Consider the following 18,268-nt stretch of genomic DNA (forward strand, 5'->3'; position numbering starts at 1 on the left):
GCGGCTAGCCCACCTGGGAGGGGAGGGGAGAGGAGGGGGGGGGACAGGTGTGATGTGTTGTAACCGTTACCGTGCACGGTTAACGGTGCTGTGACCCTTTCAAAACCTCAAACACGGACCCCCCACCTGTGTAGATAGGATGGGGTGGGGTGATGGTGTTGCTGGGTGAGGAAGGGGGCGTAGGGGGTCAAAGTCAGTACGGGATACGTGAGTCACTTCATACTCTGTGCTCGGCGGAGCTCGAGCTCTCACGCCAATTCCACCGTCAGTGACGTCGGCGTCACGTGTCTGCCTCTTCCCTCGGTACGTCCGTCGTATTTTCCTCCCCTTTCACTGCCTGCTGTAACACAGAGCCACTCGAAATAAACAAGCGCAAAAAAATAAGAGAGGGGCCGTTGTTGTTGTGAGAGGGAGGGGGGACCGGTCCGGCTCCAGTCACGTTTATTATTATCAGCGGCCGATTGTCAGAGGGGTCCTTACACCTATAAGTTACCATCAGAGAAGCCCAAAGCCGACCCCGTCCGTGTCTGGCTCCACTGAACCCGCACCAGTGTAAACTTTTTAATACCTGCGATGCATACGCTGAGCTCCGACAAAGCGAGGTGAGTGTGCTTCACTGATACGCATTTACTTAAGTGTTCACCTTTCCTAAACTTGTGCGCGAGCTGTCTTACCTTTACGGGCTTGTGGCTCAGCGGCGCTGGCCAGCTGCATGTCGCCTGCTTAAAATGGCGACAGCCAACCTCGGGGGGTGGTAGAGAGAGTAGTTTTTTTAAAAGCTTGGAGGGGGGCACGGCTTACCTTTTTTCCTCTCTCTCCGGTATGAATTGGTCGTAGTGTTCAAACCTATAATGCAGACAAGCCCTTTAAGTTGGGGCTCACTCCGCCTAACTTGAGCGGAAGATGAACACGCATCATTTTTCGGAAATATCTGACGCTGCTGCGCTCAGGGACCGAAACATTGCAGCGCAGACTCTTATTGTACCTCCTATTTTCGCGGAATATCGCCGATTAATCACCAAATTAGCGCCAATTAGATGTTGTCAGGGTGCACTGTAGCCCCCACCCGCTTACCCGGAAAAAATCCTGTAATATGTCCTGTAAACAATGCGCTGAATTTCCAAAATTTCTTCCAATCCGTCAATCCGTGCTATGAATGAAGTTTGGGAGTCATTTTTAAAAGTCCCAGTCACTTCCATCATATATCTACCATCTATTTAAAAAAAATTTTAATTTAGCTTGAAAAATCTATGTGTGTGGACCTTGGTTTTAAATGAAAATCACACCTTTTTCTTTTCTTCCACCAGCTGAGTTTGTTGTTGTTGTTCTCTAGCAGCCACTTGTCTTATTTGTTATTTCACTGTTGTCATGAGTGAGTTTGACTGCAGGGATTAGAGCAAAGATTTCCCACACCGCTAATTTGTGTCTGATGTCCACGTGAGTCCCAGGCACGGACACTTAGCTTAATCCAGCTCACCTTTTTACACTTTTAGAAACGGGCCAGGTTTTCCACACTGCTGCTCAGATCACACGTGGATCAGCTGTGAGGGGAGCTGTAGGTGATGATTAGTATTGTTATTGTTGTTACTATCTTGCTGTATTTCTTTGTGCTGGTGTGCTGATGGCTGTAGATTTCAGTCAATAGTACACTCTACCCCCCTCCTCTTCTGCCATCATCATCACTACCACCTCCACCTCCTGGGCCCTGTTTCCCTCCCTCCTTTCTCCTCCCTTTCTCTTCCTCAGATTTAGGTTAGTAGCTGACACAGGTTGAGTGGCTTTGTGTGGAAGGATTAATCAGTATGTCGCTTATTTAAAATCCATGGTGCATTTGCATATTTTAGACAACTTTTTAAATGCTTTACTGGCAACCCTTGTTAAGTATTAAATGTTGTGCTGATGATTTAATAAAGCTGAACAATTCTTGGAGGGTGTCAGTCTGTAGGTAATGACTTCCCATCACATCTGTGCCTGCAGACCCATGTAAGACAGTTTATTTACAGATCTCTACCAAGTATGGCCACACAAAAAAAATCAAAAACAGGAGTCATCTGCTACTGAAGAGCCTTTTCACGTTGTTGGGGAAGAGCAGAGTAAGCCACTCGCACAGCCACAGCATTCAGGTCTGGGTCAGCAGCGGCAGCAGCCTCTTGGCTCTGCTTGGCTGGTTAACAGCTTGTGATGTCAGCCATTTTAGGTTGGACAGCACAGAGGCATGGTGCTCCGCCATTTTTCTCTCCCTCCCCTCTCAGCAACCCAATTTTAACGCATGCACCGGCAGCGGCCACAGCAATGCGGCCGTGCACAACCCACACAGCCACACGCTCCCTTGACCTGAGACTCAGGATCACATGAAAATGACACTGCGCTGTCACTGAGGCTCAGAGGCGCTCTGATTGTTGCCTGCATTGTGTGCGAGCCGAAGAGGGAGTGGAAAGAAGTTGGGCTGCAGAGAACCTGTGAGCATTTCTAGTGGTGGGTTGTTCGAGAGCAGGGGTGTATGAGCGAACAAGACCCTGAAAATGATTGATGAGAGAAGGTTAGCAGCTTAAGTCGTTTTTTGTTTGTTTGTTTTGAGGCAGAACAAAACAGCGTAGGATTTTTATTTATTTTTTGAGGGTGGGCTTGGGGAAAACGCACAGGGGCGAGAGGTTGTCATCTCCTGAAAGGATAGCATCTGGCAGATAGGCCAGGCCTGTTTATGCGCTCATGGCTGCATTGCCTACAGTGACTACAGGAGCCCTGCGTGACTTTAGGGCCCTGTAGGCTGAAACACAGGAGCCCCCAGAGCAGTAGCCCGGGCAGATGCCTGAACCAAGACTCACAGACACTGAGTTAACAGGAAGAGACGCCATCAGCTTTGGAGAGTAGTGTGCCTTGGCGACGGCGACCACACCTACCAGGGAGACATGAACACTGCGTGAGGGAGGCACTGAAATAGGAGCAGGGCAGGGACTCTCCAAATACCACTGACAGGGGCGTGTGGAACAAACAAGCCCCACTAGAGCCAGAGACTGGATGGCATAGGAGACGTGTGCGTGTTTACCCACATGCGTGTACTTCAGAGAAATGAGCTGGTAGGAGAGAGAAAGAGGGGGTAGGAGGTGGTTGCCATGGGGACAGTAACACACCAGTGGCGCTGCCGACCTGTCTCCCTGGGCCAAACTTGCTCTGAGAGGAGGAAGTGGAGGGAGGGGAAGCAGAGGGTGCAGAGGCTGTTGGAGAAAGGGAGGGGGAGTGAGGGTGAAGAAGACGAGGAAGAGCGAGGAAACTAGGAGAAAGCTGCCTGTGCTGTACACCTTTTCGTCATCCTACTGGGAGAACATTTGTTACACGCACACATCAGTGTTACACCTGCATTCTCAGCGAGGTGACGAGATGACTAGTTTAGTTTGTGTGAAGCTATACAAAGGTGTGCGTGCGAGAGAGAGCTATTATTGGTCTGTGCTCAGAGGATCCATCCCCAGCCTAGAGGAGAGTCAGGCCACCGGATGAAAGGAGGTCACGCCTTGCTGAGCCAATGATGACATTAAGAATAATACAGGTTATGAACCGTGAGGTCAAAAATAATGTCTTTGTGTGTCACTGGGAGAGCTCTCTGACTCTCACACACAGGAAAAATTGCAGCCTGACTACCTCGATAAACAAGCCTCACACAGAGGCATTTAGCCAGCCTCCCCCACACGCCACACATACACACACTCACCAAGAGCTCACACGCACCCCACTCCTACCCCCCACCCCCTTTACTCTCAATCTCACAGGAAACCAACACATGCAAATGCTGACACACACATATAACAGACACGAACCCACGGTCCCCTGCATGGTCAGTCAACGCATGTGCGGCATTCAAATGAAAAGTTTTCAGCTGATGCGCTCACACCCATGAGTCAACAGAGAGCTCATCTGATCCTGGCATGAGCTGCCCATTTCGACTCGCCAATTATAGCTCGGGCTTGTGCTGTTTTGATGCTCACCTGTGTGCGGCTGTATGTGTGTGTGAAAGAGAGTGAGAGAGGCCTCTGCGTCTCTGCTGGTTGCTTTCGCATTCGCTGAGGCCCAGGGCTTATCTGGAGTTGTGTTCGCACAGATGTGGTTTTTGATTTTTCACAGGCCCATCACAGTGTGATGTGTAAAGTTGGTAGTTGCTGTCTGTCAGTCAGTGTTTGCAGCTTTTGATCAGTCGTGGAAATAGGATTACATACTTAGCAGCTCTGACATTGTGTTTTGCTGGGTGTCTTAGTGTTAGTGATTATTTTGCACATGCCTGCTGACTGCCCGGGTGTGCACGCCACATGCAGGCGCTGAAGCAGGACTCCAGGTTATGTCCGCTGGCTGAATGTTCTGGGCTTTTGCAGTGCAGCAGGGAGGGAGGAGAGGGAAGGACTGTGATTGTAGTTTGGAGCTAGAAGGGGGCTTTGAAGCGCGGGGGAAGGCAGGGTTGGGCAGGCTAGTTGGAGGGGGGTATCGGGTAGGAAAATTCCTCACTGAAACACCTCAGTGCTTCCTCAACGATAGTTAACAACTCTCCTCACCCCATACCGACTCGCCCATCCCCCACCGTCCTTTCCCATTCGCTGTCCCTCTCCTCTCGCCTGCCATCCGCACCCAGCAGAACCACGTGATTGATGGTTGAGACTGCCCACCCATAAGCCTTTGTGTCGGTCATGTGACCAGCCAGCCTTGGCAGAGTGGTGCCCCCTGATGCAGAACCCAATGGCAGGGGGAGTCGAAGGGGTGCACAACAGCCCAAGTTGGTGCACGCGGGGTGGGGGACAAGGGGCATCACGTTCCTTCCACAGTAGCAAACTTAATTTGCCTGTTAACCCCTCACATTCAGATCCAAAGAGAGGGGAGCAGTCTTGCTGTTCAAAAAAAATAAAATACAATAAACAAAGAAGATACTATTTGTTTTGAGTCCAGCAATGTTTTCAGAGACTGCTCAGAAAACATTTTACTATTAGCAGTACTAAGGCAGACAGCAGATGATGGGAACTTTAACTTGCTTTTGCCGCCTCTGTCTGGGTTGTCATAGGCTTCTGAGTGCAGGAGAGTCAACTCTGCATACCTGTGCTCGGTCACAGTTGGAGCCCTCGTCCTGCAATAGTTAACTGGGTTTTGAATTAGTGTACTGTGATCTTTTCTATGGCAAATCGAAGATCTGCTAATGTGTCTGTGGGCACTTTAGAAAGAGGACATTCATCATTAGCGGATTTGTCGAATGGAGACATCGAGCTTGCTGCTCACCTTGTCATAAGTGAACAGCCTCGTGCACAATGAGGCTAAGCATCTGAAGGTATACCACCCCCTCACCCCCCAGCCAAGTTTAATATGAGCATGGAGTTGTTCTGCTTGCATGCACGAAAGGGTTTAAGCTTTTGAGCGCTGAAATGTGAAAACTGGATGTGTTTGTGAAGTATCTGGGCTGGACTGGGTGAGATTTTAAGCATTTTCCTGTTGTGTTTCTCTAAGCCGCTGAACTTTGTTGAGCTTTTGCTGCTCTGCGCATGAGGTGTCATGTCAGGGCAGAGTGACTGGGAGAGTAATTGCCCTAGAGCTGTCCTCTAGTACTGCATCACTACCTCTCTGTGCAAAGGAAGGAAGGAGAGGGAAAAGACGAAGCTTTTTTTTTCTTAATGGAGACAAAGAATCTAAGAGGTGTTGTGAAGGTTTTAAGATTTGAATTCTTATATAGGTGTGATTCCTGTCTGTACAGTGTGTACCATTGTTAGGATGGAGCCATTTTTCCGCAGAACATCTGTTCATCTGAACTGCTCAACTGCCCAGATGTTACGTGCACTATATTGCTGTAGGAATTTAAATAAAGATATTCAGTTAAACTACAGAGGCCCTGGATTAAAAAAAAAACCCAGAATGTGCCCTCTCTGTTGGGGGTGTGTCTGAAAGAGGGGAAGTGAGACCGAGTTGTGTGGGGGGAGGGGAAAGAAGGGGGTAGGACAGGAGCTCTCTCTACAAGCCATCAGTGAAGATGCAGAGTGAGCTTGTGTGTAGGCCTTCATAAGAGAGACAGCCCTGGGTTTCTCTGATCAGAGGTTTTGAGCAGCAAGATCTGTGGATTTTAAAGCGCTCGAGCTCAATCTTTCCACGAGGTGTCCTTTATTACCTGTGCTGTTGACATTTTACCTGGAAACGGTGTCAGCAATGATGTGTTTTCCTCTGCTGAGATGGACCTGGGTTTTGCTGCGCTGAGTAAGATATTTCATTTGCTCTCAGTCGCCCAACTCATTTGCACTTAAAATGTAAATTTTCTCTCTTTTGTGTGTTTGTAACTCACCAAACCACTTGACTAAACTGTTGGCTGGTGATTGACAAACTAATCAGTGTTTCACTCTCTTTTTGCAGGATTTCCCGAAAAACTCAAGTGATAACCACAAGTGGACCCACGGACAAGACCCGCCACCCCCCTTCCCCCATGCCTGGTCTATAGTCAACGAGAAACCCATATTCTTTTTCACACCTCACTCTCAGCCATTTGACCACTCCTCCCACCCCCAGCCCCATTTTTTTTTCACACCATGGCCAGCAAAAGGAAGTCGTCCACTCCCTGTATGATACCTAGCAAGATTATTCGCCCCTTAGAGGAGGTTGAGCAGGACTCTCCTGCTCTCCGTCAGCCAAGGGTTTCTGGCAGTGACACACAGAGCCCCTTAGACCCTGGAGAGTCTTCCAAACCAGAGGCGGGGGATGCAGTCAAAGATGGTGCAGGCAGTTACACATGTAAGCCTTGTAATTTCGAAACGCATGACCTTAACTTATTTTTGGATCACGTCTACTCCGGGCACCCAGACTTCCGTGCTGACCCCAGCTTCTTTTGTGTCAGCTGTGGGGTTTCAGCACCCAAGTTTGAGGGCCTAGCATTGCACAACGCCAGGGTTCACCCCAGCACATTGAACACCACTCTGCGGCTGAGAAAGAGAGACAGGAGGCTGGTGGTGGAGCAACATCTGGTGGCTGGGCCAGAGAGCGGGAAGGACAGTGAGATTTCTATCACTAAAACCCCAATTATGCGGATGCTGAAGGGCAGATCGGAGCCTAAACGGATTGTGGTGTCTCACCCAGTCTCCGATGAGGCGTCCTCAGACCCACACACTATCTCTGCATCTAGAGAGACTGAGAGAAAAGAAACTGCCTCAGTAACAGTCGCCCATGTTCCTACGATTGTCCACAATGGAACAACTAAGGTCACACTTCCTTCAGCAATCCAGATAGTGAATGGCTCAGGAGCATTACCCATGTTAAAGACACCAATCACACAGGTAAATGTCAGTTTTTATTTCTCCTGGGTTTTTTTTTAGATGAAACATGTTTTTAAAAAAAAAAAAAAATTTTTTTATTGGAGTCACTTGTTCTGATTCTTGAATGTTTTTTTTTTTTTCCAGGTGGTTTCAGTAGTTCAAAACAGAAACCTTCATCATTCTGCGCCAGTCACCGCCTCCTCAAATATTTCCTCCAGTTCCTCAACTTCCTCCTCAGAAAATCTCCCAAAGGTAATTCTTTCTATCCAAATCTTATGAATTTTTAAATGTAAAATCAGTGGCTGATATTCAACCTTTCTCTCTCAGGTAATGATTCCTTTGAGCAGCATCCCTACCTACAGTGCCTCCATGGATTCCTCTTCCTTCCTGAAGACCTCCTTCAGCAAATTTCCGTACCCCACGAAAGCTGAGCTCTGCTACCTGACTGTGGTCACAAAGTTCCCAGAAGAGCAGATCAAGATCTGGTTCACAGCCCAGAGACTGAAGCAAGGCATCAGCTGGTCTCCTGAAGAGATAGAGGAGGCCAGGAGGAAGATGTTCAACACCATAATTCAAACGGCACCTTCCAACTCTCACAACCAGCCACAGAGTCACCACAGCCCAGCCCAGCAAACCATCACAGTCCTGCCTGCATCGCTTGGGGCCACAGGGATCCCTCACATCCTGCAGGGGTCTCTCATCGGCCAAGGAGGGGTAATCGTCACACAGCCGGTCATGGCAAACGGTATCCAGGTTAACAGTACTCCTGTTGCCCTAGCTGTCACACCTAAGCCCCAGGCAGCAGCGCGGCCTATGATGCAGGCCCGACCTGCAGCGGCCCTGGTGGCAGACAAAGGCGTGAGCATGGTGGTGGGGTCAGTGGGAAGCAGCACAGGAACGAATATCATTAGCAGCTGTAATAGTAGTAGGAGTGGGGGAGGGGGCACTAGCAGTGCTCTTAGCAGCAGTCAAACTAGCGTGATCAACCTCAGCTTGGGAAGCAGTAGTCATAGTAATGCTAAGGCGAGCAGTGTCAATGGTAAAGACAGCAGCGGTAATGTTGACTCCAGCGATAAGGGCAACGGTGATGCAACTGGGCATGTAAATGCCAAGAACACAGATGTCAGCAATGCCAACAACACCAGCGTGCTGCAGAGTGACAACAAAGTAACCACAGAAAGCAAAAACATCACAGACATCAAAACCGTCAATGGCAACAGTTTACCGAAGAGCAAAGATGCTAATGGGAGCAGCAGCAAAAATAGTGAGACAAGCGCAGATGACGTCGACCCCTCTGCCAGTGACTCCCCACCCATGAAGATGGAGGAGGCTTCTTCCCCTGCCTCCAAGTCTTCTTCCCCATCCCCTGCATCTGCTTCGAGCAGCACGCTGGGATCCAGGACGCCCATCAACCCCTTCCTGGATCCCAGCTTTTACAAAGGCAAAAAGTCTCAGGAGCAGCTCAATGCCCTAAAGGACAGTTTTCAGGTGTGCCAGTTTCCCGACCAGGAGGAGGTGGACCGGCTCATTGCGTTGACGGGGCTCACAGTGCGAGAAGTTCGCAAGTGGTTTAGTGACCGGCGCTACCACTTTCGCAACCTGAAAGGTACACGTGCCGGCTCAGGACCGCAGACTAAACCCGCCACCACACCCGGAACGGGCAGCAGTCCGAGTACGCCAGGAACAAGCGCCGCTGGCAGTGCCAACCCCATCGATCTGTCAGAAAGTAGCAACAACTCTGGTGCGAAAACTCCCCAACACAGCGCTGCACCCCTGAGCCCATCTGCATCATCACAGACACCCACCTCTCCCACCACACCTTCCCGCCGACTCCCCAGGCCACCGTCACCTGATTTCACAGCCATCCGCTACAAGGAGAGAGAACCCCACCAGGTGAGGCCTTACTACGCAAGCTTCCTGTGTAATATAAGTGTAATAAGCTTAGCAGGTGGCCAGGTTTCCTCACTGTTTTTTGTCGTGATTACTCAGTTCTGTGGATTTCCACATCAAAGTCTGTTTATAAATGCAGGGGAGATCAGCTTTCTATTTGTAAGAGTTTACTTTTGTGGCTCCAGATGGAGCTGCACAAAATTAGATAAATAGTGTGTCTCCGGGGGTGTAGACTTCATCTACATTAGCTGCTACTACCACAACAATCTTGAATGTGCAAGTGAAATGTAAACAGTAAAGTTCAAACCTAAAAGAGGATATGTTTTATTTTCTTTCCATGCACAGCTTATAAGATGAATAAGTGAATTAGTTTTTGGTCTTGGAAGGCTTGAAAAATTGTAAAATGAGGTATTCAGAGTTTTGTTTTGTTTTTTAAACTACAAAGATGATGTCTTTAAATATCTCACTCTGTCTGAACTGTTACAGATGCTAGTTTTATTTTTAACTTGAATAACAAAATCATTAATCAAATATCTCACACATGCCAGTTCTTTGTCTTCATTGAAAAAAAGACGATACTAATAATTAACTTGCGTTTATTATGTTAGGTTAAAGCCCTAGAGGGCAGCTTTTCCCAGAACTCAGACCCATCAGGCGAGGAAGTGGATAGACTGCGGTCTGAGACCAAGATGACCAGAAGAGAAATCCACGGCTGGTTTGCTGAGAGGAGGAAGAGAGTGGCAGCTGAGAAAAAGAAAGAGGAGGCTGAGCGGGCAATGCGAGAGGAGGAGGAGGGTGAGGATATCGGGGTTGATGGAGAAGAGAGGCAGAGAGATGAAAGTTCAGGGGAACCAAAAGTCAACCCTATTAAAATAAATCTGAAGATGCTGAAGGTGACAGAGGCCAATGGGAAAACTGAGAGCGAAGGGCTGGATAGTACGGCCGCATCCTCCCTGGGTCCTGCCTCATCTGCCACCCCCAAAACATCGCAGACCTCCACGCCAACACCCAAACCAGCTCACTCCCCCAAACCCACAGGCGTCCGAGGTAAGAAGACAGCGGACCAGCTGCATCTGCTGAAACAAGTTTACGCTCGGACCCAGTGGCCCAGCGCCACTCAGTACGATGAACTCATCTCAAGCACTGGGCTGCCCAGGCCTGAAGTGGTGCGCTGGTTCGGAGATTGCCGTTATGTGCAGAAGAATGGGCAGCTGAAGTGGCTGGAGTCGTACCAGAACATGGCTCTGGAGGAAGACCTACAGAAGGGGAACGTGCACGTCCTCCAGGCTCACCTTGACGTCCACGGAAGGCTGGAAGACTCACAGGTATCAACAGCACCAAACATTTTTTTTATAGCTCAGTAGCTGAGAAACACAGGAACCTGAGAATCAAACGATTTCTCTGTACTATTGCTTTTATAAAAGCTGACAGCATATCCTCTAATTATACAGGCATGTCACTCCTGAAAGTCACACTAGGCTTTTAGAGTTCCACTTTCAAAATGCTTCTGTTGCATTAGATAGATATTTTGGGGATTTTAGGTGTAAATAACTGAAACCTCATATGTGATAGAAAAACCCTGACTCACTTCCTGTTATATCAATGTTAGGGGCATTCGCTATTTTAGCAAATCATCTCCTCTGGTTGGTGTGTGTGGTTTACTCATGATTAAAGTGTTATTTTCCCATCAATTCTTTCAGCGTTGACCTGCGAAGGCAAAAGTATTGCTTTATATATTTTAATTTACATGTTTTTCTGGCAACACACTTCAAACAAAATTAACCCCACTCATTTTTCTATACACTCCTGTATATAATCCAGGAAGTGGATATGGGATTATGTGCTTGATTGGAGATGTTGTGAGGTCATAAGGAAGGTTTTGGGTTGCAAACAGTGAAAATGTTGGATGCATTCAAGGGTCTGTTGGAATTTGATTGGTAGAACTGGGGTCATACCTCAGGAGGGCTCGAGCTTGCGCTTTTTAGAAGAAAAAAACATGTTGGCTAATTGATGCTTTTGTTTATTTGTTTCGTGGTCATTTTACTTTTACATGAAGTAAAATGCATTTATTCCAAACCAAGAAAAGGAAATGCAGGATACAACGGTATCATGTGATGTAATTCTGGATACAGTTCACCAACAAAGCAGTGTGTGGATTATATCTTATTTTATAAGTAAATATATGTAAATGTCTCTGAAGCCACTCTGACACATGCATTCCTTTCTATTAATCTGTCAGTGTGTCACCTAGTAGCATTTGCAAATCGATTTCAATCCACGTACGTTTTAGTGAACAACTAATCCAGCCTGTTTCTAAATTGCAATAAAAATTTATTTATTCATTCATTTTTTTAATGCATTCTTCATGTCCTGTCTGGACAGGAGTGAGACCTCTCGATCTCTCTCAGAACTCGTTCTTGGTGTCAGGAGGAACTAAAACAAAGTCATAGCTACAAGTGCACCTATTTTTTATTTTTTTATTTTTGCACATGTGGCTAAAATTTGATCGTGTTGCTCTCTCCATCTCTGTAAGTAGCTTTAAAGAGCTTTGACAAAAAAGTGAAAGAGATGAAAAAAATGGCATTGTGTGAACAGAAGCAAGCAGTGCTACTTGAAGAGTTTCATTATTACAACATAACATTTTTGTTCAAATTTACACTTGTGTTCACGAGTCACGTAAACTGAGCTGCAGGCTCCTGTGAACATCAGGATCTTTGATGAACATTTTCAAATTGCAAAAAATCTTCAAATTTGATCCTTTTTTTTTTTTTTTGGCCTTAATATAATTGTTGCCATTTAGCATCAGCATCTGTCTTCAGATTTTCATTGATTCCTAAATAAATATGAACTAAATATGTACATGTATATGCAACTATGATATAAAAATGATATTAAAACTTTAGAGTTCATTGAAAATCAAATAAGACGTTTTAGACTAGTGTAAGATGTAATATTATTGCAATATATTGAGGGTATTTTCAATAACATGTCATTAAAGGAAAACTGTCTAAATTCTAAAAGAACTGGGTTGCAAACAGGTATGAGTATGAAAAGGTGAAATGTGTCATCTAAGTGTCCACTTTGCACCTCAAATAACCGTGAACCTTCCTCTTGATTCCCCTTCTGTATGCACAGTTGCAGGAACTTGCTCAGAGTAGCAGTTTGACAACAGACTTGGTGCGACACTGGTTTACCACTAAGGCGTCTTTGCAACAAACTGCCGCCGCCAGTGCCGCTGCTCATACAACAGGAACGCGACCGGTTGCACCGGGTGTGGCTGCAGAGCCACCTACAACAGGATCCTCCCCTCCGGAGTCGCAGGCAGGAGGTGGGATGGAGGAGAAAACGGAGGCATCGGTGTGCAGTGTCGCATCAGAAGCAGAGGACGCAAACGCTGACGAGACTGTGAATGCTACTAAAGGTAATCTTCATCAGCGTGAGCGTAAGCTCTCCCTGCAGGGTCTGACCAAATATCCTGATTTGAGCAATTAAACACCTAAAGAAAAGCTGCAGAACTTCTAAAAGCAGAAGCAGAAGGTGTTTCATTATGAAAATATTATTTGCGCCTCCGTAACAATTAATTTTATTCGTGGCAGGGTTTAGGTGTTAAAAGGTGATAATTAAACACCTAAATGTTTATGATCGTCACTCAGGTGATACAGAAGCGCTAAGATAGAATATACAAACACACACATTCATCATAATTATGAGTAATGAGGCATGCTGTGGCAGGTTTGTGTTTCAAACCAGTGCGTGTGTAACTCCAGCACACTGTGTAGCAATGAAGGAAATTCAGACGTGTTTTCTGGAGTGTGTTGTCAGGGTGACAGATTTTTAATTTCTTTTTCCGCTTTTTTTTTAAATTCTTTCTTCTTCTTTTTTTAATTGCAACAGGAACTGATTGAAGAGGCCTTTTTGTGCGAGGATGGAGTTGACATCGCAGGTGGTCTTTGTTCCGGGAGCCTGACTAAAAGACGGCAGATGCGTTTGTAACAAGATCACTGGAAGGAAATGGATCTTGGAGCCACCTCCACCCACCCCTCCTTACTCCCCCCCCCACCCATCTCTCCCTCTCTCTGTCTCTCCTTACTGCTTACACCCCTCGAGGTGGGCATGACACCCCACATCCCCCAAACCGCCTACATGAGATGGACGCTATAGCAGCCCCCCCGCCAAAATCCACCCACCCAGCCGCCCACTCCCTTCTCTCCTTCTCCAGTTTTGTCTAGATCTCCACTACAACTCTCCACTATTCTCCCCTCCGCCATTTTCCCTTCAGGAGAAAGTAGACACTGAGGTGCAGGAGTGGAGGTGGCAGTGTAGGCGTTCAGGCTGACAGCGTTTTGCTGCCATGTTTTTTCCAACTGCCTGCTGTGATGGGGGTAAAGGAAGGGGTGGGAAGGAAAAAAAGAGAGGGGTGGATGTGTGGAAGCAGAAGAAGAGGGAGAAAAAAGTGTGTTTGAGACTGCAAACTTGGCAGATGTTGATCAGGTGGGGGTTGGGTTTGGACTCTTATCGACTAAGCTGAGACACGATTCAGTGAAGCGTTGAGACTGTTCATTGTTTGTTTTTTTTGGGGTACGAAAAACTGCAGTTTTGCTGCAGGGTGCTTGCCTAGGCCTTAATCGTAAATCAAATCAACCTTATTTTCCCATTGTGCCGTCTTCATGCTGCTTTTTTTTTCCTGCATCACAAACTCTGACTTCATGCTTGCAGTTTATTTTAGAAATGTGCTAGCTGCCCTGTTCACAGCAACAAATGTGAAAAGCAGCACTGACGCTCATTCAACCCGAGGTTATTTTGGAACATGTTTTTGTTCACACTTTTCGTATCTGTACATACTTTTCATTTAACATGAAATTGCTCAGCGTGGGACGACATCGGGGATTGTTTCATCCAAAGAGGGCAAGCACCCTTTAGGGTCTAAAACAAACAAACAAACAAAAAAGTGACACAGTATATTAGACTACATGACATACGGTTTGTGTTGTAGCATCAAGTGCTTCTTTACCTATCGGATATGTACGTATATTTGTTTTTATGAGACTTTGTTATGAAATAAATCACACTGTAAACAAACTGTGAACTACCCAGAGTTCCATAGGCTTGATGTATAATTTTTACAGATGGCATTTCAGAATAAAAGCAATGTCAGAAAGCTGTGGCTCAGTGTGTCTGTTCATAAGTAAAGTTTTCTACATGGCTTACAGCACTGAGGCAAATTAAGAGGACTAAACCTCAAATAAGAACACTGAGGCCTTATGATGAAAGATTTACCTCATAAGTAATTTTAAGTCCCTGTCGAGCTAGCTTTGTTGCAAACACTCAGCCACTTTTTTTAGGTACTGTTGTAATTGCTCATTGACTGATTAAAGATTTGTGTTAATGTAAACATGGTCAAGATGACATGCTTGGGTTCAAACTGACTTTAAGTGACTTTAAAAGTAGTGTGTTGTATGGGCTAGTTTAGGGGTGTCCAACTCCAGTCCTCAAGAGCTACTGTCCTGCAGCTTTTAGATGCATCCCTACTCCAACACAGTTGAATCAAATGGTTGGATTACCTCTTCAGCATGCCATCACGTTTGGCAAAGGCCCAATAAACAATCCATTTATTTGATTCAGGTGTGTCTTAGTAGGGATGCATCTAAAAGCTCCAGGACTGTAGCTCTTGAGGACTGGAGTTGCCCATATGGAAAAGAAATAGTAAAAACTTATATGTGATTACTCATGAAAGTGGCCACTTTCAGGAGTAAATCATATAAGGATTACATGATTTACTCCTGAAAGTGGCCACTTTCTCATTACTTTCATACATTGTTTTAGTAAGTATCCAAAACATACAACTTTCATTATATAATTTTTCAAGGGATCTTATATGTGTTTTCACTCTTGTATGCTTTTCATACAAGTTTCACACAAGACAGATACAAACTTTATAAGATTTATATATATCTTTTCCATATGGGTGGACACCTGCTGGCTAGTCTGAGTATATGAAAAACTGCTGATTTACTGTGATTTTTTTTCTTTCTCCGTACAACCATGTCTAGGGTCAGAAAAAGAATATCCAGAGCAGCAGTTGGGTGAAAATGCCTTTTGGTGCCAGAGGAGAATGGTTCGACTGCTTTGAGTGGGAGGCAACAGCCACAAAAGTAACCACTTGTTACAACGAGGGTATGGGGAAGAGCATCTTTGGGCGGCAGAAGACCACACTGGGTGCCAATCCTCTGAGCTAAGATTAGGAAACTGGGGCTACAATACGCACATGACTCCATCCTCCCTTTTATCAAAGGTTCAGGTTGGGAGTGATGATGTAATGAATGGTGTGAGGGATGTAGTCTTGTCACACTTTGGGTCCGTTATTACCGAGTTCAGTGCCACAGCCCAAGTATTGCTGCGGTCTATCCCAGATCTTCCAATGGCTTCTGATGGCTGATAATGCGCCATATCACAAAGCTTCTTGAACATGACAATGACTTCAGTGTACTGAAATCAGGCGCCAGCTCTCAACCCAATAATTTTCCCACAAAGAATTACACCAGTTTAGCAAGAACGCAAGTCTAACTCAATACGAGTAATAATGGATTGGATTTATATAGCGCTTTTCAAGGCACCCAAAGCGCTTTACAATACCACTATTCATTCACTCTCACATTCACACACTGGTGGAGGCAGCTACAGTTGTAGCCACAGCTGCCCTGGGGCAGACTGACAGAAGCGAGGCTGCCATATCGCCCCTCTGGCCAACACCAGTAGGCAAGTAGGGTAAAGTGTCTTGCCCAAGGACACAACGACCAGAACAGAGAGCCCAGGGATCGAATCGGCGACCTTCCGGTTACAGATGCGATTCCCAACCCCCTGAGCCACGGTCGCCCCCCTGGTGTATCTACCACAACGTGGCCTTTTGCCCTGTTTTCCAATAATGTACTTATGTTTCTTTTACAGTAGAATTGCCTTCAGATCGTTGGGTTTAAGGTATTGATAATAAACTTTCAGCACAGCAACACTTTGGTCACTTTCAGGCTGCTGTTCACACATTCTCATATTGAAACTACAGTACAGATTTCCTGTGGCGTAGTGTAGTTAGTGACACCTGTTGCAGTTACATTTTGGTCTTGGAACTGAAAAGAATTAACCTCACTGAATCACACCAGCACATTTAAAAAAAGAAAGGCTAACAAAGATGTATAAGTAATAAGTATTTTATTTACTTTTCAGGCTTGAATATGTTTCATATGAAAGGCAAAATTAAGATGAATACTCTTCCTCTCCATATTTAGGCACATTACAGAAAGGCGGTTGTAAATGGAGCTGTCACTAACTAAACAGACAAGTCTGGAGAAAAACAAAAATGCAAAACTCAAATTACAGTTAAGGGCTCTGTGCACCCACACAGGTGTTCTCGGTTATTCTGGCAGATTAGAGCTCATTACAGGTTGGCGGGAGTACGTTTTGTCTCGACAGAAGTGAACAGTACAGTCGGGGGCATGTCAGTCAAACGTGGTCTGCAGAGGCTCACACGGTGCAGAGAAGCAAAGTGACAGCACCTGTGTGGGTGTACCATGGCTGTGCAGGTGATTTATGCCCAGCGGGGCAGGTGAAAGACGTGGCTTCAATGTGATGTGTACACAGATCGAGGCACATAGACATTAGCAGACAGTTCAGCAATGAGAGCAATGCAGCATTGGAGGGTGAGCTCTTATCCATCGGAGAAATAAATGTTACACGGAGGAGCTTTGGGATTAGTATGGGGGTGCAAATGCAACATTTGTCTTTTTCTTTGAGACCTCAAGTATTCACTCCTGACCCTGCCTTTACCTCTAATCATAGCATATGGCTTAGGTGTGCCCCAGTGACTGAACACTGAGCAAGAATATTGAGCTTACATCATATAGTCACCACGTACAAGCAAAGAAAACACTGTTTCGAGTACAAACCTAGAAAGATAACACCATAAGTGCTCCTTCTGGGTTCAATGAAGGCGCAGATTACCTTTGTCATCCATGACTAAGCTACAGAAAAAAACAAAGAAAAATTCAAGCTTTAACTCTGCCTGTTCATGTCAATCTTGCTCTTACCCCAGAATCACAGGAAAGAACATCTCCCTGAACTTAATGCACAAGGGAGGTCCTGATCCACCAGCTGGACAAACGTTCACAATAATGAAATGTAGCATTCTGCATTCGCTTCGATCCATCAGTCAGTGTTTTGCACAAAGCCTCCATTTCTTTCCCTCTTGTTTTGTTTGCACATTTCATTACAAATAAAACCAAGGGCAGTGGCAATTTAATTTCCTCTTAGGCAGTGTAATCCTCACTGGATTCTGGGAAGCAGCATGTAGCTATGACAAAGCTGCCCAAAAATACCACAACAGCACAAACACGAACGGTCCTTTATGTCGCTGTGGCCCAGTGATGGGTACCAGATGGCACGATTACTTTATTCCCAACACTGGCAACTCAACCCTTCTCACTCAACCACTGCTGGTCAATACAGATTTCCTTTTTAACTAAAAAACAAAACAAAACAAGAAACAAAGAATATCTAAAACTGTTTGGTTACAGTAAAACACTTTCTTAGAACCATTTGAATACATATTTGTTGTAATCAAAACACACTTTCTTTAATATGAACTGTCCCCGATCTGTGGCCATTACGCCAAGAGATAATGTGAACAAATTAAAATGCTCAGAATAAAGTGGCCAGACATAGTTTTACGACGTGAAATCTGAGTTCAAAGGAGTATCCACTGCTTCATAAATCCTGGCAACAAAGGGCTGCATAGTTAAAAGGGTAACTATTACAATCATCATAATTACAGTAATCATGGCGCACTGACAAATTTAAAACATTTACAGTGTTCCCTGTAAATTAATCTAATTAGATTATTTTTATAGTAGTTTGAGGCACACATTCATGTCCCTCATATGAAGTCTGACTGCGACTGTAAATAATAACCACTGCTGAGGGGAGTGAACAGGATAATGTTTTGGCTGTAACCCACAGCCCTGTGACTCGTCCCTCTGAGTGACAGGACACCTGTAAATATGGCCTGTAACACATTGGTAGTACAAGTAAGAAGTGGAAGGAAAAAAAAAATAAAAAGCACATTTCTCACA

At 45.7% G+C, this 18,268-nt stretch overlaps 1 protein-coding gene across 1 annotated transcript; it reads left to right on the plus strand.

Moving 5' to 3' along the window:
* The first annotated feature begins 339 nt into the window (after positions 1-339).
* Positions 340-14,234, plus strand: zhx3b (zinc fingers and homeoboxes 3b). Its single transcript, XM_085344889.1, has 7 exons — positions 340-602; positions 6,367-7,280; positions 7,404-7,511; positions 7,587-9,152; positions 9,758-10,474; positions 12,285-12,570; positions 13,044-14,234. The coding sequence occupies exons 2-7, from the start codon at positions 6,540-6,542 to the stop codon at positions 13,052-13,054; spliced, it is 3,429 nt and encodes a 1,142-aa protein (XP_085201015.1). The 5' UTR covers positions 340-602; positions 6,367-6,539; the 3' UTR covers positions 13,055-14,234.
* The last annotated feature ends 4,034 nt before the right edge of the window (positions 14,235-18,268 follow it).

Source organism: Diplotaxodon limnothrissa, linkage group LG20 (assembly GCF_057381915.1).
Source record: "Diplotaxodon limnothrissa isolate DT_005_m linkage group LG20, D_limnothrissa_male_GT1.1, whole genome shotgun sequence".
NCBI classification, from domain to species: Eukaryota; Metazoa; Chordata; class Actinopteri; order Cichliformes; family Cichlidae; genus Diplotaxodon; species Diplotaxodon limnothrissa.